The 24,443-nt window shown below is 48.0% G+C and overlaps 1 protein-coding gene across 2 annotated transcripts in view; it reads right to left on the reverse strand.

Moving 5' to 3' along the window:
* HPSE (heparanase) overlaps window positions 1-24,443 on the reverse strand; it is an 87,552-nt gene that overhangs the window by 14,685 nt on the left and 48,424 nt on the right. For both annotated transcript variants that reach the window (XM_063919734.1, XM_063919731.1), the window contains exons 8-10: window positions 20,304-20,410; window positions 16,356-16,470; window positions 1,702-1,829 (exon numbers count right to left, since the gene is read on the reverse strand). In XM_063919734.1, coding sequence (XP_063775804.1) covers window positions 1,702-1,829; window positions 16,356-16,470; window positions 20,304-20,410 — 350 coding nt within the window. The remainder of the gene's footprint in view (window positions 1-1,701; window positions 1,830-16,355; window positions 16,471-20,303; window positions 20,411-24,443) is intronic.

The following is a 24,443-nucleotide window of genomic DNA, read 5'->3' on the forward strand; positions in this document are numbered from 1 at the left end:
TGCGTTTTCCCTGCCACTCCCAGAAAATGGTCAGTTGACACCCATAAACGCCCTCTTCCTGTCAATATCCTTGCGATCGGTTGTGCGAATGGATTCGTCGCTAGAAGTATTGCACAGCAACGATGCTGTTTGTACCCATGCGACGTGCGTGCGCATTGCGGTGCACACGCATGCGCAGTAGTAACCTGATCGCTGCGCTGAGAAAAACGGCCGCGAGCGATCAACTCAGAATGAGGGCCAGTGTGAACAGGCGGCAGCGTGGTATTGTATTTTGTAGAAATTTATTTTTTCTTTATAAAGGGAAGTGATTAATGGTTCTTTATTGTCACAATAAATGTCAATCAGCAGGTGGCGCGAGTAAAGGTCCATTGGCTATTTATGCATACGCTGTACAGATTAGGAAAAGCGACATCTGGTGGACACAAAGTAGTATTGCACGTTACAATTATAACGTGACATTACATTTATAATGCAACTTATAACGGGACTTATAGCGCAAGGAGGTTGTGCGAATTGCATGGCGCCCGCTACACGGTACGCTGCAACAATATTTGAGGACACATCTGTATCTGCAGATATAGCTACATGTGTGTACCCAGCATAATGCCCTAGAATGTTGCAAGGTATGCCACTGTATGTAGATTGTTGTGCATACACACTGCCCAATCCGTCAGGACTGATGTCGCAAACTGGGCGGGCATTTGCATGTGCCCACCCAGTTGTGCTGTCAATCACAGCCAGCCTCTGCAGCAAGTGTACACACAGCACAATGCGCCAACATATCATTGAACATACTGGCTGTCGGATGTGCTGCAGGACTAAAGCAATATGTCTGAACTACGGCATTCACCAACATATTGCTCGTACACACTGGCCGATGGACCTGCGATATATCGGCCAGTGTGTACGCACCTTTATTCTGTAATGTGATGAAGAGACTGCAATCATAGGCATTGCTGTAATGTTACTGTTCCTCAGCACTGTGTATGAATCCTAGTCCAGGCTTTCCCAAACACGGTCCTAAAGGCATCCTAACAGTCCAGGATTTAATTATATCCTTGCATGAGTACAGGTGGTTAAATCAAACTTGCTGATGTCACCTGTGCATGGATATCCTTAAAACCTGGACTGTTAGGGTGCATTGATAATGATAACCACATTTTTGGAAACACTGCACTAGTCCATAAAGTCTGCAAGTCTTTGTCGGCCTGTTTAGTTAGAAAAGCACCTCCTTCCGAACATGATAACTTTCTCTAGATATTGGATTCATTTAGGTAAGCAGAGACCCTTCTGTTATTTCAGGTACAGTATTTCATCTCAGTAATGTACAACCTTTAATATATGAAAGACAAATATTGATGTTCCTTGTGGTTTAACATCTTCCACAAATTTACATTTGGACCAGAAACATATGTCCTGATTTTTCAAGCCTTGGAGAGTGATAAATTGCACGGTGATAAAGTACCAACCAACCAGCTCCTAACTGTCATGCCACAGGCTGTGTTTGAAAAACGATCAGAGCCGATTGGCTGTTACTTTAGCATTGTGCAATTTATCACTCTCCAAGGCTTGATAAATCTGGGCCATAGTATTTTTGACTCTTCTTAATTATCACATTTTCTGTTCCCAAAACCACCTACCTAAAACATGTGCTTTATTACCTTGCTCTTATTAAGATAATATGTAAAATAATATACATACTTGTTAATATTTGTGCAATGGAGATAAACCCGAATCTTTCGTTCACCTATATCCTTGGAACTTTTGAAACTAACATTTAAGACAATGGATCCAACCAACTTCTTAAACAGCAGAGAGAGCCAATAATCCTAGTGAGATATTATATGAATTAATTTTTAAAAGTACAGTTGCTTATATCAAACTTAAAATCTCATTAAGATCCACACGTTAAATTTTGACTTGTCCTGGTTGTATTTCAAAATAGATTAGTGCTATATAATACAGATCAATGTGGCTAAGGATCTTATAGGTATGCATTATGTAATGTCTGTACATGTAAACATGTGTAAGGCAGAGGTCTAGCTAAGTGCCATGGTGCCTGGAGAAAGTCTATGTTTCAGCGACCCTCCCCCATACTGAATTCGGGGAATGTTACATTTGAAAAGAAAATAGAAGTAAAAATCCTAAATTGGTGATAGGGCCTGTTCTAGACCTTGTGGAGCTCAGGGCAAAAGTTTTCTTTTGCGCCTGCCATGCTGAAAACAGGGACAGTGCGTGCCAAAGGTGCTTGTAAAAAATATAGGGGTGTGGCTTCATGGGAAGGGGCGTGGACACATAATAGTACCAGTTCACATTACACTGACCAGTAGTACCCTTTATACACGTTACGCCACACAGGAGTGCTGCTTACACAGTTTATGCCACAGTAGAGCCACTTATACACATTATGCCAGGTTATACACATTATGCCAGGGTACAGCCAATTATACTACACATTATATCATGGTAGAGATCATTACACACATTACGCCAGGGTACAGCACATTATGCCAGGTACAGCCCATTATACACATTATGCCAGGTACAGCCCAACCACCTCATACCTACCCCCCCTACTATAAATGTAGTACCTCCTGCTTCTCCCATTTGTAGCCATAACTGTTTGATTCTCTGCCTTGAACTCCGCACACTCCAGCTGGGCAGCTCTGCTTAATCGATGCTCTAGCCACTCTGCAGCTGCAGGGTCCGGCCAGGCTAGCAGGCATGCTTACATGTGGATGTGCTGCTGCTCCCTTGTCTCTCCTCTCAATCCCCACCATCTGCAACAGCACCCAGAATGCCCCCAGCGAGAGGGTTGGGAAGATGGGATCACCAGCAGCCAGCACTGTGCTGTTACTAGTAAATAAAATATGGTGGCTGGTGAGAGCAAGCAGGGCGTTGCCGGAGGGACTGTGGAGCGCACTCTAACCTTCTGGCGCCCGGAGCTTGCACTCCACCATAGCTGCCCTCTGTACGCCCCTGGCATAATGCTGTCTAGAACAGGGACGTGCGGTGAACTAAATGGCTCAGGAGGCACTGGCTAACACCAGAGCCAGATTTACATGCAATATATGAGCCAAAGGGTACATCTGGGCATTATACACAGGTGCAGCAGTAGAAACTCCTGGAAATTTGGTGAGTTTTGATCAGAGAAGTGTGGAAAGGATACACAGGTGAGGCACTGCCTCTCCTGCCTTAGACTTTTTACTCCAGAGTTTTGGCTATAAAAATGATTAGAATAATCCAAAGAAGATATTGCAAACATATTCTTTGTATTTTTCATATACTTTATGCAATCAAAACTCTGGTACAAACGTTATTATGACAGGAAAGGCTCTGCCTCACCTGCCTCACCCCACCGCACGTCACTGGTCTAGAAGAGCATTCAGCTGTGGTGAAGGAATAATAGGAACAACACATAATTATCACTTTGTATTTTTGCAATAGTTGCAATGTTGCATGTGTCTGGCAAGTTGTTAAAAACAATATATAATAGAAAAGGATGTGTGACTGAGGATTATTTCAGCTAAAGGTTGCAATAAAATAAAATAATACAGCACACAATGCAATTCAGACTATGCCCTGCCCTTCTATACTACTAGTACTTAAGTTAAAATCACACTATTGGAAATAACAGAATAAACCTAACAGCAGGTATGAAGAAAAGGATTGTAATGGTGTAACAAGACATCCCAACATGACTAGGGTTCCCATTTGTCCTGGTTTTCACAGGATTGTTCTGATCTTTGTCTCTGCAGTCTGAATGCACAATTCTGTATGGTTAAAAGAAATAGGATTAACACCGTCCATCGGTTTATTGCACCGGTCTTCTAAAATTATAAAGGATTTTATATTTTTAAAAATAAACAGGATGACCCCAAAAATAACAAATGAAAATCTTAAATGGGACATTTTAATTGCTAGTGATTTATTGTTTATTAATTATTATTATTAGCCTTTATTTATGGGCTCCTCATCACATTATAAAGTCCATAAAACAGAAACCATATAAATTAAACAAGAAAAACCTAAATAAAAGACTTACAGTACACGGGCTACAGGGTTTATTATCATTGCTGCTTCAACAGTCATATTACACAAATAAGCGCCACTGGCTGAACCCAAAAGGTACGGGCCGTTGTTGGCAGTGTGGAGGAGAGGATTGTATAAGTGACAGAAGGACAACGACATGAGGGAAGCGAGGTACATGGAGCAGTGGGTTAGGATGAGAGATGGAATGCATTGATAAGTGCGTCTTGGGAGCTCGTTTGAAGTTTTGTAGAGAGATGGAGAGTCTGATAGGGTGTGGGAAAGAGTTCCAGTGGTAGGGAGCAGCATGGGCAAAATCTTGGAGGTGGAAGTAATCAGTTGAGTGTAAAGGCGGCATTAATTTGTGGAGAGAAGTGAGAGGGCGGGAGTTTGAAGGAAGAGGAGGTTGGAGATATCCTAAATAGGAGAGGATTGAGTGAGGGCTTTGTAAGTGAGAGTAAGTTTGAATAAGGCTCTGAAGGGGAAGGGGAGCCTGTGTAGTGCCTGTGAGAGTGGGCAGACAGATGTAGTATGTTTGGATGAGCACTGAGGATAGATTGGAGTAGAGAGAGGTGGGAGTCTGGCAGGACAAATAAGAGGAACTTACAGTAGTCCAGTCTAGAGATCACCAGTGAGTGGAAATTAGTTGCCATATGGGGAAGAGTCAAATCTTGGAGATAATGTATTTGTGAGGTGGAAACAGCAGGACTGCGAAAGGTACTGAATGTGTGGTTTGAAGGAGAGGATGGAGTCACAGATAACCTCAAGACAAAGCACTTGCGGGCTAGTAGAGATGGCAGTGCTGCTAATTGTTAATAAAATTGAGGGATGTGAGGCAATTCAGAAGTGTGGGAAGACATTCAGTTCAGTCTTAGATATGTTAAAAGTTTGCGAAAACGCTGGGACTTCCAAGAGGAGATAGCAGATACACAGCTGAAGATACAAGTGAGAGAGGTAGATCTGAGTGTCATCAGCATAGAGATGATATTGGGTGTCAACAGATCTGATGAGGTCACCTAAAGAGTTCATATAAAGAACGGTCAGGTACAGTAATAGGACAACCAGGAAAGGGCAGCATCTCACAGACCGAGTAAAGAATTTTAAGGAGGAGAGGGTGGTCCACAGTGTCAAAAGCAGCCCCTAGATTTGGCAGGAAGAAGGTTATTATAGTTATAGGTGAGGGCAGTTTCAGTGTAGTGCAGGGGACAAAAGCCAGACCGAAATTGGGCAGACAGGGAGTACGAGGAATGAAAGGTGATAAGGAGGTTATAGACAAGCTGCTCAAGGATTTTGGCGACAAAGGTACAGAGAAAGATGGGGTGATAATTAGAGAGCTTGTCAGGATCAAGGAACAAATTTTTAAGGATGGGGGAAATAAGGTCATACTAGAATGCAGCGAGAACAGAGACTGGTGAGAGGAAAGATTGATGAGATGGGCAAGATGAGAACAGGCAATGGGAGAGAGGGAGTGGAGTAGATGGGAAGGCATGAGGTCAAGGGGGAAAGTGGAATGGGCTGGATTAGAGTCATGACATCTTCCCCAAATACTGGAAAGCAGGAAGTCAGTGTTGGAGAAATGGATAATTGCCAACCTCTATTAAGGGCTTGATTCTGAGTTGGGAGTAAAGCAAAAAAGTGCAAGTAACTGTGCATCTTGGTAAAAATAGGATTTTAATACCTACCAGTAAATCCTTTTCTCTTAGTCCGTAGAGGATGCTGGGGATGCTTCAAGAACCATGGGGTATAGACGGGATCCGCAGGAGACATGGGCACACTATAAGACTTTGAATGGGTGTGAACTGGCTCCTCCCTCTATGCCCCTCCTCCAGACTCCAGTTATAGGAACTCTGCCCAGGGAGACAGACATTTCGAGGAAAAGGATTTATTTAATTATTTTAACTAAGGTGAGATACATACCAGCTCACACCTCCAACACGCCATACAACATGGCATTCAACAAACAACGCATGCAACGGCATGACCAACAACAGTCACAGATTGACTGAACTCAATGCAACGTGAGCGTAACTATAACCAAACTGCAGATACAGCCCGCACTGGGACCGGCGCCCAGCATCCTCTACGGACTAAGAGAAAAGGATTTACCGGTAGGTATTAAAATCCTATTTTCTCATACGTCCTAGAGGATGCTGGGGATGCTTCAAGAACCATGGGGTTTATACTAAAGCTCTAGAATGGGCGGGAGAGTGCGGATGACTCTGCAGCACCGATTGACCAAACAAGATACCTCCTCCTCAGCCAGGGTATCAAACTTGTAAAACTTCGCAAAGGTGTTTGATCCCGACCAAGTAGCAGCTCGGCAAAGTTGTAATGCCGAGACTCCACGGTCAGCCGCCCAGGATGAGCCCACCTTTCTGGTAGAATGGGCTTTCACCGATTTCGGTAACGGCAATCCCGCCGTAGAATGAGCCTGCTGAATCGTATTACAAATCCAGCGCACAATAGTCTGCTTAGGAGCAGGAGCCCCAATCTTGTTGGGAGCCCACAGGACAAACGGAGCCTCTGTTTTCCTAATCTGAGCCGTTCTGGCGACATAGACCTTCAAAGCTCTGACCACATCGAGAGACTTTGAATCCGCCAAGGCGTCAGTAGCCACTGGCACCACAATAGGCTGGTTCACGTGAAATGATGAAATCACTTTCGGTAGAAATTGCTGACAAGTTCTCAACTCCGCTCTATCAGCATGAAAAATTAAATAGGGGCTTTTGTGAGACAAAGCCGCCAACTCAGACACTCGCCTTGCGGACGCCAAGGCCAACAACATGACTACTTTCCAAGTAAGGAATTTTAACTCAACCTTGCGCAAAGGTTCAAACCAATGCGATTGCAGGAACTGCAACACCACATTAAGATCCCACGGTGCCACAGGAGGCACAAATGGAGGTTGGATGTGTAGCACGCCTTTCACGAAGGTCTGAACTTCTGGAAGGCAGGCCAATTCTTTCTGAAAAAAGATCTACAAGGCCGAAATCTGTACTTTAATGGAGCCTAACTTTAGGTCCGCATCCACACCTGCTTGTAGAAAATGGAGCAAACGCCCCAGGTGAAATTCTTCCGTAGGAGCCTTCTTGGATTCACACCAAGACACATATTTCCTCCAAAAACGGTGGTAATGCTTTGCCGTTACTTCTTTCCTAGCCTGAAGAAGTGTGGGAATGACTTCACTGGGAATACCCTTTCGGGCTAGGATTTGGCATTCAACCGCCACGCCGTCAAACGCAGCCGCGGTAAGTCCTGATACACGCACGGCCCCTGTTGTAACAGGTCCTCCCGAAGAGGAAAGGGACCTTCTATGAGCAACTCCTGAAGATCTGGATACCAGGCCCTTCTTGGCCAATCCGGAACAATGAGCATTGCCTGAACACTTGTTCTTCTTATAATTTTTATCACTTTTGGAATGGGTGGAAGTGGAGGGAACACATATACCAACGGAAACACCTACGGCGTCACTAGGGCGTCCACCGCTACCGCTTGAGGGTCCCTTGACCTGGAACAATATCTCTGAAGTTTCTTGTTGAGGCGGGACGCCATCATGTCTACTTGAGGAACTCCCCAACGACTTGTCACTTCTGCAAAGACCTCTTGATGAAGACCCCACTCTCTTGGATGTAGATCGTGTCTGCTGAGGAAGTCTGCTTCCCAGTTGTCCACTCCTGGAATGAAGACTGCTGACAGAGCGCTGGCATGTCTTTCTGCCCAGCGAAGAATCTTCGTGGCCTTGGCCATCGCTGCTCTGCTCCTTGTTCCGCCATGGCGGTTTATGTACGCCACTACTGTTACGTTGTCTGACTGAATCAAGACGGGCAGACCATGCAGAAGATGTTTTGCTTGCAGGATGCCGTTGTAAATGGCCCTTAATTCCAGAATGTTTATGTGTAGACAAGCTTCCTGGCTTGACCACTTTCCCTGAAAGTTTCTTCCCTGTGTGACTGCTCCCCAGCCTCTGAGGCTTGCATCTGTGGTCACCAGGATCATATCCTGAATCCCGAACCTGCGTCCCTCCAGAAGGTGAGAACTGTGCAGCCACCACAGAAGGGAGATTCTGGTCCTGGGAGATAGAATTATTTTCCGGTCCATGTCCAGGTGAGACCTGGACCACTGGTCAACAGGTTCCACTGAAACACCCTGGCATGGAACCTGCCATACGGAATGGCCTCGTAGGCCGCCACCATCTTCCTCAGCAACCGAGTGCATTGAAGAACTGACACCTTTGCTGGTTTCAGAATCTGTTTTACCATGTTCTGTATTTCCAGAGCTTTTTCCACTGGAAGAAAAATGCTCTGTAATTCTGTATCCAGAATCATACCCAGCAACGACAGCCGTATCGTCGGATCCAACTGTGATTTTGGCAAATTTAGGAGCCAACCATGCTTTTGCAGAATCGTCAGTGAAAGGGCAACATTTTTCAGCAACTGCTCCTTGGATCTCGCCTTTATGAGGAGATCGTCCAAGTACGGGATAATTGTGATTCCCTGCTTGCACAGGAGAACCATAATTTCCGCCATCACTTTGGTGAAAATCCTCTGAGCCGTGGACAGACCAAACAGCAACGTCTGAAATTGGTAATGACAATCCTGAACAGCAAACCTCAGGTAAGCCTGATGTGGAGGATATATGGGGACATGCAAGTAGGCATCCTTTATGTCGACCGACACCATAAAATCCCCCTCCTCCAGAGTGGAGATCACTGCTCGGAGAGATTCCATCTTGAATTTGAATTCTTTTAGAAAGAAATTGAGGGATTTTAGGTTTAGAATCGGTCTGACTGAGCCATCTGGCTTCGGGACCACGAACAGGCTCGAATAAAAACCTTCCCCCTGTTGTGACGGGGGCACTGTGACAATTACTTGATTTTAACACAACTTTAGTATCGCAGCGCATACTACTTCCCTCTCTAGAAGAGAAGCTGGCAAGGCAGACTTGAAAAATCGGTGAGGGGGCACGTCTTGAAACTCTAACTTGTATCCTTGGGTTACTATTTCTATTATCCAAGGATCCAGGTCCGAGTGCACCCAGACCTGACCGAAGAGTCGGAGACGTGCCCTCACCGGTGCGGACTCCCGCAGAGGAGCCCCAGCATCATGCGGTTGATTTGGTAGAAGCCGGAGAGGACTTCTGCTCTTGGGAACTTGCCACAGCCTGTGACCTTTTTCCCCTTCCTCTTCCCCTCGCAGCAAGGAGGGAGGACCCACATCCTTTTTTGAATTTATTGGGCCGATAGGACTGCATCTGATAGGCGATTTCTTCTGCTGTGCAGGAACATAAGGTAAAAATGAAGACTTACCCGCGGTAGCCGTAGATACCAGGTCAATGAGGCGGTCACCAAACAAGACCCTACCGTTAAACGGTAGATACTCCATCGCCTTCTTAGAGTCAGCGTCAGCATTCCATTGAAGCCACAATGCTCTCCTCGCTGAGACTGCCATGGCATTGGCCCTTGATCCCAAAAGGCCAATGTCCCTTACCGCTTCTTTTAAATAAACTGCAGCGTTACTGATGTGACCCAATGTCAAAAGCACGCTATCTCTGCCCAGAGTATCTACCTCAGATGACAAGTTATCTGCCCACTTTTCAATAGCGGTACTCACCCATGCCGAAGCAACAGCAGGCCTGAGTAGCGACCTTGTAGAGACATATATGGATTTTAGTGTATTTTCCTGCTTACGATCCGCAGGATCTTTTAAGGCTGCCGTGTCAGGAGACAGAAGCGCCACCTTTTTAGAAAGACGCGATAAAGCTTTGTCTACCGTGGGGATTGACTCCCACCTTTCCCTGTCCCCAGAGTGGAACGGATATGCCACTGGAATTTTTTTGGGAACCTGTATCTTCTTGTCAGGATTTTCCCAAGCCTTTTCAAAAAGCGCGTTCAGTTCATGAGAGGGAGGAAATGTTACCTCAGGTTTCTTTCCTTTAAACATACAGACCCTAGTATCAGGAACAGCAGTGTCCTCTGATATATGCAACACTTCTTTTATCGCCACAATCATGTGCTGAATACTCTTAGCCAGTTTTGGATTTAATCTGGCATCACTATAGTCGACACTGGAATCAGAGTCCGTGTCGGTATCTGTATCATGTATCTGGGTAAATGCACGTTTCTGTGACCCCGAAGGGGTCTGTGCTTGTGACAAAGCATCCTCCATGGACTTCCTCCATGTCTGGTTCTTAGACTCAGATTTATCAAATCTCTTAGTCAACCGAGTCACATTTGCGTTTAAAACACTCAGCATATTTACCCAATCATCCGTCGGTGGTGCCGACACAGCCACTCCCACAGTATTGTCTGTCCCTACTCCAGCCTCCTCCTGGGAAGAGCACTCAGCCTCAGACATGTTGACACACACACGTACCGACACCCACAACCACACTGGGACTATAGGAGACAGACCCACAACAAAGCCTGTAAGAGAGACACAGAGGGAGTTCTGCCAGCTCACAACCCCAGCGCCTATCCCGGTACTGAAGCGAGTAAAAAGACTGCACAGACCTGTTAGCACTTTCTATATATATATATATATATATAAATTAGCACCAAATCACTTGTCGTCCCCCCCCCCCCCCCCCCCCCGTTTTGCTCCCTGTTACTTGTACAGCAGTGTGGAGGTCAGGGCCAGCGTCTCTGCAGCTTCTGTGAAGAGAAAATGGCGCGCTTCAGTCCCGCTTAAATTAATATTTGTACTGGCGGTGGTCCCTTAACTAGTGCCTAGGCACTGTTATCACTTATGCCAGTGCTGATTGAGGTGTTCATGCTGCCCAGGGGGCCCCCCCTGCGCCCTGCACCCTGCAGTGCCGTGTTATGTGTGGGAGCATGGCGCGCAGCGCGGCCGCTGCGCGGTACCTCAACCGCCATCTTCTGCCGTCACTGAAATCTTCTGATCTTCTCATACTCACCCGGCTTCTGTCTTCTGGCTCTGTGAGGGGGGTGACGGCGCGGCTCCGGGAACAAGCAGCTAGGCGCACCAAGTGATCGAACCCTCTGGAGCTAATGGTGTCCAGTAGCCTAAGAAGCCGAGCCCTTGAACTCAGAAGAAGTAGGTCTGCTTCTCTCCCCTCACTCCCACGATGCAGGGAGCCTGTTGCCAGCAGGTCTCCCTGAAAATAATAAACCTAATAAAAGTATTTTTCTGAGAAACTCTGGAGAGCTCCTCAGTGTGCATCCAGTCTCACTGGGCACAGAATATAACTGGAGTCTGGAGGAGGGGCATAGAGGGAGGAGCCAGTTCACACCCAAAGTCTTATAGTGTGTCCATGTCTCCTGCGGATCCAGTCTATACCCCATGGTTCTTGAAGCATCCCCAGCATCTTCTAGGACGTATGAGAAAACATGTTACATTGTAGGTGGGACAGATTTATATTGCACAGAGATTTAGATTTGAGACGGCTTTGTCCAAGCTCAAATCTAAATTGCTGTGTAAAAATAAAGCTGCCCAGCATCTGTGGGCTACATACAAAAACAGCCAGTATTTACACTGCAAGCAAAACAACAAATAAATGTGTTTGCACCCCAAAGAACATGGGGGATCATTCTGAACTGATCGCTCGCTGCAGTTTATTGTAGTACAGCAATCACGTCAGTACTGCACATGTGCCTGCTCCGCAGTGCGCCGGCGCATGGCTGACAGCCGACGGCTGTCATTGCCTAGCGATCGCCTCTGCCCGATTTACAGGCAGAGGCGGTCGCTGGGTGGGAGAGGGAGGCACAGCGGCGTTTGGACGCCATTTTGTGGGTGCGGTCCGGCCATTGCAGGCGTGGCCGGGCGGGGGGCGGGCTGCAGCGGCTTCGTGGCGTCACTCACAGCCGCTGCGACCCAGGGCAGCGACGAGTAACTCCCGGCCAGCAGCAGGAGCTGCGCTGGCTGGGAGTTACTCTTTAAGTACAAAAGCATTGCCGCTGTGTGATGCTTTTGTACTTGTGCGGGGGGAGGGGAGGGGGGGGGGGGGGAGTCAGCCTGAAATGCGGGGCGCCCCCCCCCGCATGTCAGTGTAAGTGATCGTAGCTGTGCTAAATTTAGCACAGCTACGATCAGGTCGGAATGACCCCCATGGTTTGTCCAGATGCAGATAGGGCCTCTAGGTCGACAGGCCAAAGGGTCGACATGGGTTTTTCACATTTTTTTTAAATTTCTTTTTTACTTTTTCATACTTTACAATCCACGTGGACTACGATTGAGAACGGTAACCTGTGCCGAGAGCAGCGGTAGCGGAGTGAGGCACCTTGCACGAAGCATGGCGAACGAATCAAGCCATGCGAGGGGATGCGGTGCACTAATTGGGGTTCCCCGTCACTTTACAAAGAAAACGACACCAAAAAAAGATTTTAAAAGTCGACCTTTTGACCTGTCGACCTAGACCAGGTCGACCTAGAGACCCTGTCAACCTAGAATCCCTGCCGACCTATTTGCTGTCGCCCAGTAGTGGTCAACCTAGACACTGTCGACCTAAGTGTGGTCGACCTTCAATACCACACCCGCTGCAAAAAGGGGTGTGGTCTCATAAGGAAGGCGCATGTCCACACAGTACCCCCAATTCAAATTACACCACACAGTAGTACAATCTTATTCACATTAAACCACACATAGTGCCCCTGAGTCACAGTACACCATATAGTAGTGTCCATTATTCACATTACATCTCACACTAGTGCCCCTTATTCAGGTTACACTACATAGTAGTAAATGCCCACAGTATTGCCCCTTAATACACAATGGCCACAGTAGTGCCATTATACACATAATGCCCACAGTACAAGTGCCACTTATACACATAATGCCCACAGCAATAGTACTCCTTACACATAATGCCCTCCGTAGTAGTGCCCCGGAACATGAATATGGAAAAATCTAAATTCAGAGACTTTCTGCAAATAACTGTTCCAGACGGGCAGCCACGCATGTGAAGCTGACAAGCTGGAGGCGCCAGTGATGGTAGCACAGGCAAGGATCCTGGGGGGAGAATAAGTCTGGATTGCTAGTCATCGGGTGCTGGGACAGGAGGCACCATTGACGACGGGCAGGCAGCCGCAGATGAAGTGGACAACGCTAAGGGGCATTGTCAGCACGGGTGTAGTGGCATCCCGACAGTCGGCAACCTGAAGACCACCCGTCAGCACGGCAGCAGGAGATGGCGCCCTTGCAGCTTTGTGCCATATGTGGTTGTGTACCTGGTGAAATTGGCCAGCCACCCTGTCTATATTATATATTGCAAGTGAAGTAGCCTATTGAGCCTTTACACTCTGAGACATGGATCAGGTAAAACGGATAAATAAATGAATGTCAGACTAAATACATTATTATGAACAGCTTCTATTTATATGGTGCAACAAGATTTCCATACAGGAATTAAAAATAGAATCTTGTATCAATACAGCCAAACACAGGGTGAAGGGAATGGTGGAAGGGAGTATTTGACTGACTCATTATGGCTAGTATTAGCAAGTAATGAGGATGAAAGTAATGGGGAAGATGCATGGGGGAGGGGAGGGATAAGCGAGATCACCCTTCCCGCAACACTTCTTACCCTTCCACTACTTGGCCGTTTGTATAGCAGTGCAGCCATAGAGGCACATAATGAAGTGAGACAGAGGAGACTGTGAGCAGAGCCGGCTCCAGACACGTTCGACTGGAGCGGCCATGCAGGGTGCTGGCTATTTAAAAGCGGCTGCCCATTTCTAATAAGGTGCCGGCCGTCAGCCAGCCAATCAGAGCTCGCGGACCGGCAGATGCGGCTCCTGATTGGCTGCCGGGCCGCGAGCTTTGATTGGCTCACGGCCCGGCGCAACATTTGAGATGACTGGCGGCCGGGAACGGGGGAAGAGCCGCGCTGCGGACCAGACATCATGATCGCGGTAAGTGAGCTCGGGGTTGAGGGCGGGACGGGTGTACGGCAGCCCGGGACGCTTGTTCCTGCTGCCGTAGCTCCCAGACCTCAGCACACTGTGCACTGCCCATCCCCGCGCACTGGGATCCGGTTATCTGGCACCGGGGACATTTGTTTATCTGGCAGCGCAGCACTGTGGGGGATGTGTGTATCTGGCAGCACGGTGTATCATAATCTGGCATTTGTGTATCTGGCAGCACTGGGGGCATTAGTGTATCTGGCAGCACTGTGGGGGCATTGGTGTTTATGGCAGCACTGTGGGGGCATATAATGTGTATCTGGCAGCACTGTGGGGGCATATAATGTGTATCTGGCAGCGCAGCACTGTGGGGGCATATAATGTGAATCTGGCAGCGCAGCACTGTGGGGGCATTAGTGTATCTGGCAGCACTGTGGGGGCATTAGTGTATCTGGCAGCACTGTGGGGGCATTAGTGTATCTGGCAGCACTACTGGGGGCATTAGTGTATCTGACAAGCACTACTGGGGGCATTAGTGTATCTGACAAGCACTACTGGGGGCATATAATGTGTATCTAGCAGCACTGTGGGGGCATTTGTGTATCTGGCAGCACTGTGGGGGCATATAATGTGTATCTGGCAGCACTGTGGTGGCATATAATGTGTATCTGGCAGTACTGTGGGCGCATATAATGTGTATCTAGCAGTACTGTGGGCGCATATAATGTGTATCTGGCAGTACTGTGGGCGCATATAATGTGTATCTGGCAGCATTGCTGGGGGCATATAATGTGTATCTGGTATGGCACTGCTGGGGGCATATAATGTGTATCTGGCACTACTGGGGGCATATGTGCATTTGGCACTACACTATTGGGGATGTATGTGTACCATGTTACTGGAACGTTTTGTGTATCTGACACTGTACTGTGGACATTATATGTAAGGAACACTACTGTGGGCATTATGTGTAAGGCTGCTAATTGTGTGTGTAGGGGGGGGTGAAAAAAAAATATATTTAGCGTTTGATAAAATAAAGTTGCGAAGCAGGGGTAGGGGGCGCTTCTACATTTTTCCCTCAGTGTGCTAATAGGTCTGGAGCCGCCCCTGCTGTGAGCTCCATGGACTCTCCGCAGATCACACATAACAGCATGTGGTGGGGGCTGGTGGAGAAGGGGGGGGGGGGGGGGGGCAGTGCTATAAGTGACTTGACCAGGCTCTTATAAGTGAACCAGGGAGCTGACCCCAAAAGAGACAAGTTGAGACAATGGGTAGGACAAGAAATTAGAAATGAAGGGAACCACATATTTATAGATAAAGGTCTACTATGTCAAGTGATGGAAACTCACACCTCTGATAAACCTTGGGCTTTGACCCAAGACTTGTACAGGCCTGGGCTCTCACAACAGGTAACTTGAGTGCAGCTCTCGACTCGCTACAAGACTTATAGCACAACTTTGTGGACTACCATCCTCCAATGAATGGACTGTGCTGCATTGCTGGTATTACTGAACGTTCTGATCCTTCTTTGCAACACTGAAGTCACCCTTTTTTGAAGAGGTGGCCTTAAAAGGTAAAATCTGTAAGCACTCTGGACTGTTGAGATACCTACTTCTGTACAGTCACCAAATACATCATGTTGCATCCAAGCATGTGCGTACCACTTCATTTAGATAGGACATCATGGCACAATGTTAACTGACTGATATCAGCTAGGCATGTCTATTTTCATCTTTTGCTCCCATTATCAACTTTCCATGTCTCTTGTACTTTCTTCTTTATGCTTCCCCATATCTTATGTGCTCCTCAATGCCTAACTTGACTTTGATTACTTAATGGTCTTCTCTTCCCTTAGCTGCGCTGTGACATAAAAAAGGTTCTTCACTGTATGCCAAATTGACATTGCACAATCGTTCTGTACGCATTGTCCCAACAACATCTATACTTACAGAATAAGACTGTGATTCTAACAATACAAAGAGGAAGTTGTATATACAATAGGAAGAGGCAGACATAATGAGTCATAAACCCAACTGAAATGTAGCCTTTGATAGAGCCATAATAATGGTTGCTGTGGGCAACATCTCCACTTCTACAAACGGGCTTTTTAGTAAATATACCCCTTAGAATTAGCATTGATAAAATTATAACAAACAAGGGGGGAATTCAATTAGACTGTTTTCGGTGAAAAGACATAGTTTTTCGTGATAAGTTTATGGACGTATGTATTTTTACTACCCGATTCACGAAAACCGGCTAATTACGTTTTTTTTTTTCCAGAGCCTGCTGATGTCCCGAAAAAAATCCCTGATAAGTGCTGCAGGCTGCCGTGCTTCGGGGCTAATTAGATAGCCCCGGGGAGTCAATTAGCCTGCAGTAAATTGCAACAGATAATTGAATTCCCCCTAAATATTAATAGAGTATGTAGAACATAAATTGACAAATAAGGAGGGCAAAGACAAAGACTCACAGGTAGAGGTTCAAAATCAGAATCCACCAAGTTATATGATCCTGCCCCAAAAAGTGCCTGTCTCATCACAACATCGATTCCCAGTTTCGCCGACATTCCCAGTTTGTCTAGCCACCTGTTTGATAGAAAAAAAAAGTATATTACGCATACAGTAAAGTGTTAGTAGTAAAAAATGTATTACAGTATGCTAAGCAGCTCTGCAGAACTACTAGCAAAAACTCCACAGCAAAGCTCACTTACTAGTACTAGTGCTCTATGTACAGCAGGGGTGGCCAAACAGTCGATCGCGGACATGCGACCAGTCGATCGCGATCCTCCGCCCAGCCACCCGAAGCCGCGCCTCTCCTGCCTGCCGCCCTGCCCCTCTGTCTGGTCTCCGGCAGTGACAGCGGAGTGTATGGCTCAAATCAGGTGCCGGTTCGTTAGCCAATGAGAGCTCGCGGACCGGCGCCTGATTTGAGACATACACGCTGGCTGCCGTCACCGCCGGAGATCAGACTGAAAAGCAGGACGGCAGGCAGGAGAAGCGCGCGCTGCGTTGCGCTGCGCTCACCACACAGTAACGATGAGCTCTACTATGGGGGCATATCTGGCATTGTGGGCACATGGCTCAGTGGGGGCATATCTGGCAATGTGGGTCATATGTGGCACTGTGGGGGCATATCTGGCACTGTGGGCACATGGCACTGTGGGGGCATATCTGGCACTGTGGGGGCATATCTGTAATCTGGCACTGTGGGGTCATATCTGGCACTGTGGGCACATGGCACTGTGGGGGCATATCTGGCACTGTGGGGGCATATCTATAATCTGGCACTGTGGGGGCATATCTAGCACTGTGGGCACATGGCACTGTGGGGGCATATCTGTATCTGGCACTGTGGGGTCATATCTGGTACTGTGGGGGCATATCTGTATCTGGCACTGTGGGGTCATATCTGGCACTGTGGGCACATGGCACTGTGGGGGCATATCTGTAATCTGGCACTGTTGGGGCATATCTGGCACTGTGGGCACATGGCACTGTGGGGGCATATCTGTAATCTGGCACTGTGGGGCATATCTAGCACTGTGGGCACATGGCACTGTGGGGGCATATCTGTATCTGGCACTGTGGAGTCATATCTGGCACTGTGGGGGCATATCTATAATCTGGCACTGTGGGGGATATCTAGCACTGTGGGCACATGGCACTGTGGGGTCATATCTGTATCTGGCACTGTGGGGTCATATCTGGCACTGTGGGGGCATTTCTGGCACTGTGGGAACATGGCACTGTGGGGGCATGTGTGTATCTGGCACTGTGGGAGCATATGTGTTTGAGGTTTTTACCTGTGGGGGCCAATGTGTTATTTCGTGTGAGGCAGTCATTACACTCTGTGCAGCAAGGCTACGTCCCTTTTTTGTTATGTCACGCCCACTTTTTGTTATACCACGCCCACTTTTTGTTATGCCACGCCCTTTTTGGGCGCGCACGCCTACGGCGCGCGCTATTATTCCTCCTAGATAGATCACAAAAGCTTTTTAGCTTTCAAAGTAGATCGCAGACTCCAAAAGTCTGGCCACCCCTGATGTACAGGGTGAGGCAAAAAAATCCAAAACTCCCAGATTGTAATGGTTAACAAAAAAGGCATGGTAAATGCTATTCAAAATTGTAATACAGTTTATTTTCAATTGGTTTTGAGCTGGTTTGGAAAATTATATCGTCATTTCTTGGCGTGTAGCAGCCTTTCAGATGGCCCCGTTGGCTGTGTAGAAGAATTTCATGAAGCTTATGAGGATTGTTTACTGCCAATAATGAAAATTCTGCTTGTTAATGTAGCCAGACAAATGTGAGTGAGTGAGCTTCATCAGGAAATTGCAGTGATAACGTCGGAAATGAACCACTGAGTGATGCGAAGCTTCAGAAATCAGCTACAAACATACCTCCCAACTGTCCCGCTTTCAGCGGGACAGTCCTGCTATTCGGACCCTGTTCCGCTGTCCCACCCGTGGGCAGCAGTGTCCCGCGGGTGTGGGGGGGGGGGGGGGGGCAGTTGGAGGGAGGCTTTGATCACCCGCTGCTCTGCTCTGCAAAGCAGCCGGTGATCACAGAATACATGCCGTGTGCACGCGCACGGCATGTATTCAGAGCTAGGAGGGGAGCGGGGGCTGGCCAGCTGCTCGGGGAGCACTGGGCACGCCCCCAAAAGGCAGAAAAACGGGCTGTTTGGCGAGGCCACGCTCACTCAGGTGAGGCCACACCCACTTTTCGGGTTGGCGCACGGCTTCGACGCGCGAGAGTCCCTATTTCGTCCAGCGAAAAGTTGGGAGGTATGTACAAATGTGTATCATGAATGAAGGCCACCATCTAGACCAGGGGTGGGGAACCTCCGGCCCGCGGGCCGTATAAGGCCCGCAAAGCCATTTGGTCCGGCCCACCAGCTTGTGTCAGTGAGACACGCTGCCGCTCAGTCCGGCAGCAGCGTGTCTCAGCTGTCAGAACAGGGAGGAGAGCGCGGCTGTCGGGTGGGAGCGGCGGCGTGTATGACTTGAAACCAGCCGCCGGTTTGTGAGCCAATCAGAGCTCGCGGACCGGCAGCCAATCAGAAGCCGCGGCTGCCGGTCCGCGAGCTCTGATTGGCTTTCGAACCGGCGGCTGGTTTCAAGTCCTACATGCCGCCGCCGCCCAACATAGCCGCGCTCTCCTCCGTGTCCCGCCGAAAGCAGCACGGAGGGGAGGGGGGGGGCAGGGCAGAGCATCTGTATACCTGGCACTGTGGGGGCATCTGTATACCTGGCACTGTGAGGGGCATTTGTATACCTGGCACTGTGGGGACATCTGTATACCTGGCACTGTGGGGACATCTGTATACCTGGCACTGTGGGGACATCTATATACCTGGCACTGTGAGGGGCATTTGTATACCTGGCACTGTGAGGGGCATTTGTATACCTGGCACTGTGAGGGGCATTTGTATACCTGGCACTGTGGGGGCATCTGTATACCTGGCACTGTGAGGGGCATTTGTATACCTGGCACTGTGGGGACATCTGTATACCTGGCACTGTGAGGGGCATTTGTATACCTGGCACTGTGGGGGCATCTGTATACCTGGTACTGTGAGGGGCATTTGTATACCTGGCACTGTGGGGACATCTGTATACCTGGCACTGTGAGGGGCATTTGTATGCCTGGCACTGTGGGGGCATCTGTATACCTGGCACTGTGAGGGGCATTTGTATACCTGGCACCGTGGGGACATCTGTATACCTGGCACTGTGGGGACATCTGTATACCTGGCACTGTGGGGACATTTGTATACCTGGCACTGTGAGGGGCATTTGTATACCTGGCACTGTGGGGGCATCTGTATACCTGGCACTGTGGGGGCAATTGTGGATCTGGCACCGCACTATTGGGGGCATATGTGTATCACGTCCCATTTTAACTGGCCACACCCATTTTTTGGCGAGGTACCTCTAAGGGGCAGACCTACTGGGGGGCAGGGTAATTTTTTAAGTTGAGAATTTTTGTATGGCCCCCGAAGGATTTTATAAATATCCAAATGGCCCTCGGTAGAAAAAAGGTTCCCCACCCCTGATCTAGACGATATCATATTCAAAACCAATTGAACATAAACTGTATTCCATGCACTTTTAGATAATGGACTAAAACATTGAATAGCTTTTACCAAGCCTTTTTTTAACCTTTAAAATCTGGGAGGTTTTTTGCCTCATCCTGTATATTCCAACAGTACTTCTAAAATGTAAATTAAACATCAACTCGTCTAATGAAATACCTCTCCATCTGTGTACACTGGCTGTTAAATACATACAAACACCACTATTGCCTCCAAAACACTTTGATGGCATTTGAACATTACATTTTAGAGTTTCTTAAATATCACTTCTAAATCACCATTTTCTAAACACATCTAAAATGTATAGCTTACAGTATGTACTTACATAAAGCCATCTATGTATGTATTCGATAATCCCAGGGATCCACCTCCATATGCAGAACTGGTTTCGCCCAACCAGACTGACTTTCCTGGAACAATTTCATTAACTATCTATAAAAAAAAATAAGATTTTAAACCTACCGGTAAATCTTTTTCTCCTAGTCCGTAGAGGATGCTGGGGACTCCGTAAGGACCATGGGGTATAGACGGGCTCCGCAGGAGACATAGGCACTATAAATAACTTTTAGTATGGATGTGCACTGGCTCCTCCCTCTATGGCCCTCCTCCAGGCCTCAGTTAGAGAAACTGTGCCCAGAGGAGACGGACAGTACGAGGAAAGGATTTTTGTTAATCTAAGGGCAAGATACATACCAGCCCACACCATACACACCGTACAACATGGAATATACCAAACCAGTTAAAAGTATGAATAAAACAGCATCAGCCCGAGACTGATCACAACTGTAACATAACCCTTATGTAAGCAACAACTATATACAAGTCTTGCAGAAATTGTCCGCACTGGGACGGGCGCCTAGCATCCTCTACGGACTAGGAGAAAAAGATTTACCGGTAGGTTTAAAATCTTATTTTCTCTTACGTCCTAGAGGACCATGGGGATTATACCAAAGCTCCAGACCGGGCGGGAGAGTGCGGATGACTCTGCAGCACCGATTGAGCAAACATGAGGTCCTCATCAGCCAGGGTATCAAACTTGTAGAATTTTGCAAAAGTGCTTGAACCCGACCAAGTAGCTGCTCGGCACAGCTGTAATGCCGAGACGCCTCGGGCAGCCGCCCAAGAAGAGCCCACCTTCCTAGTGGAATGGGCCTTTACCGAATTCAGTAACGGCAATCCCGCCGTAGAATGAGCCTGCTGAATCGTGTTACAGATCCAGCTGGCAATAGTCTGCTTAGAAGCAGGAGCGCCAACCTTGTTGGCTGCATACAGGACAAACAGTGCCTCTGTTTTCCTAACTCGAGCCATCCTGGCTGCATAAATTTTTAAGGCCCTGACTACATCAAGTGAATTGGAATCCTCCAAGTCACCCGTAGCCACAGGCACCACAATAGGTTGGTTCATATGGAACGACGAAACCACCTTAGGTAGAAATTGAGGACGAGTTCTCAACTCCGCTCGATCCACATGGAAAATCAGATAGGGGCTCTTGTGAGACAAAGCCGCCAATTCGGACACCCGCCTCGCAGATGCCAAGGCCAACAACATGACCACTTTCCAAGTGAGAAATTTTAACTTCACTGTTTAACTAGGTTCAAACCAGTGTGATTTAAGGAATCGTAACACCACGTTAAGGTCCCACGGTGCCACTGGGGGCACAAAAGGAGGTTGGATGTGCGGCACTCCCTTTACAAAAGTCTGGACTTCTGGGAGAGAAGCCAATTCCTTCTGATAAAATATAGATACGGCTGAAATCTGCACCTTAATGGAGCCTAACTTAAGGCCCATATCCACTCCTGTCTGTAGAAAGTGGAGAAAACGACCCAGCTGAAAATCTTCCGTAGGAGCATACTTGGCCTCACACCAAGAAACATATTTCCTCCAGATACGGTGATAATGCTTCACCGTTACCTCCTTCCTAGCTTTGATTAGAGTAGGGATGACTTACCCCGGAATACCTTTCCTAGCTAGGATTTGGTGTTCAACCGCCATGCCGTCAAACATAACCGCGGTAAGTTTTGGAACACACAGGGCCCCTGTTGCAACAGGTCCTCCCTGGGAGGAAGAGGCCACTGATCTTCTGCGATCATTTCCTGAAGATCTGAATACCAGGCCCTTCGAGGCCAATCTGGAACAATGAGTATTGCCTGTACTCTTGTTCGTCTTATGATTCTCAATATTTTTGAGATGAGTGGAAGTGGAGGGAACACATAGACCGACTGAAACACCCACGGTGTCACTAGTGCGTCCACCGCCACTGCCTGAGGGTCCCTTGACCTGGAACAATACTTCCGAAGCTTTTTGTTGAGGCGTGACGCCATCATGTCTATTGGAGGAAGTCCCCAACGACTTGTTATTTCTGCAAAGACCTCTTGATGATGTCCCCACTCTCCTGGATGGAGATCGTGTCTGCTGAGGAAGTCTGCTTCCCAGTTGTCCACTCCCGGAATGAAGACAGCTGAAAGAGCGCTTACATGATTTTCCGCTCAGTGAAGAATCCTGGTGGCTTCTGCCATTGCTGCTCTGCTCCTTGTCCTGCCCTGGCGGTTTACATGCGCCACGGCTGTGACGTTGTCTGATTGGATCAGAACGGGTAGGTTGCGAAGAAAACTCTCCGCCTGTTGAAGGCCGTTGTATATGGCCCTTAATTCCAGCACATTGATGTGGAGACAAGCCTCCTGGCTTGACCATATTCCCTGAAAATGTATTCTTTGTGCGACAGCTTTCCATCCTCGGAGGCTCGCGTCCGTGGTCACAAGAACCCAATCTTGAATGCCGAACCTGCGACCCTCTAGAAGGTGAGCACTCTGAAGCCACCACAGGAGAGAGACCCTGGCCTTGGGGGACAGTCTTATCCTCTGATGTATCTGTAGTTGGGATCCTGACCACTTGTCCAGAAGCTCCCACTGAAAAGTTCTCGCATGGAACCTGCCGAACGGAATGGCCTCGTAGGCCGCCACCATTTTTCCAAATACTCGAGTGCATTGATGAACTGACACTCTTTTTGGTTTCAGCAGGTCCTTGACCATGCTCTGGTGTTCCTGGGCTTTTTCCATTGGGAGAAAAACTCTCTCTTTTTTCCGCCTTTATCAGGAGATCGTCCAAGTATGGGATAATTGTGACCCCCTGCTTGCGCAGGAGCACCATCATTTCCGCCATCACCTTGGTGAAAATTCTCGGGGCCGTAGAAAGCCCAAACGGCAACGTCTGAAACTGGTAATGACAATCCTGTACAGCGAATCTCAGGTACGCCTGATGAGGAGGATATATGGGGACATGAAGGTAAGCCTCCTTTATGTCTAGTGACACCATAAAATCCCCCCCTTCCAGGCTGGAGATCACTGCCCGGAGACATTCCATCTTGAATTTGAACCTTTTCAAATATAGGTTTAGGGATTTTAGATTCAGAATTGGTCTGACCGAGCCATCCGGCTTCGGGACCACAAACAGGGTTGAATAAAACCCTTTCCCCTGTTGCCCTAGGGGAACCTTGATAATCACCTGCTGTTGATACAGTTTTTGAATGGCAGCTTAAACTATTTCCATCTCTGGGCGAGAAGCTGGCAAGGCCGATTTGAAAAATCGGTGTGGAGGCACATCTTCGAACTCCAGTTTGTAGCCTTGGGATACAATTTCGACCACCCAAGGATCAAAATCCGACTGAACACAGACCTGGCTGAAGAGACGAAGACGTGCCCCCACCGGTGCGGACTCCCACAGCGGAGCCCCAGCGTCATGCAGTGGATTTTGTAGAGACCGGGGAGGATTTTTGTTCCTGGGAACTAGCTGTAGCTGGTGTTCTTTTCCCTCTATCTCTACCTCTGGCGAGGAAGGAAGAGTCCCGACCCTTTCTGAACTTATGCGACCGAAAGGACTGCATCTGGTATTGAGGTGTTTTCTTTTTCTGTGGGGAACATAAGGCAAAAAAGAAGACTTACCACCGGTAGCTGTGGAAACCAGGTCCGCGAGGCCCTCCCCAAATAAAACTTCACCCTTGTAAGGTAAAGCCTCCATATGTCTCTTTGAATCAGCATCACCTGTCCATTGACGGGTCCACAGGGACCTTCTAGCAGAAACTGCCATGGCATTGGCTCTTGAACCCTACAGCCCAATATCTCTCGCAGCCTCTCTCATATATAACGCTGCGTCCTTAATATAACCCAAGGTCAACAAAATACTATTCTTATCTAAGGTGTCAATGTCAGATGACAAGTTATCTACCCACGCTGCAATTGCGCTACCAACCCATGCCGACGCTACTGCAGGCCTGAGTAGGGCTCCCATATGGGCATACATTGATTTTAAAGTAGTTTCCTGCCTGCGATCCGCAGGATCCTTTAGGGCCGCCGTGTCCGGGGACGGTAGCACCACCTTTTTTTATAAGCGCATCAAGGCCTTGTCCACCGTGGGCGAGGATTCCCACCATAACCTGTCCTTTGAGGGGAAAGGATACGCCATAATAATT

This window comes from Pseudophryne corroboree, chromosome 1, assembly GCF_028390025.1.
Source record: "Pseudophryne corroboree isolate aPseCor3 chromosome 1, aPseCor3.hap2, whole genome shotgun sequence".
Classification (NCBI taxonomy): Eukaryota; Metazoa; Chordata; class Amphibia; order Anura; family Myobatrachidae; genus Pseudophryne; species Pseudophryne corroboree.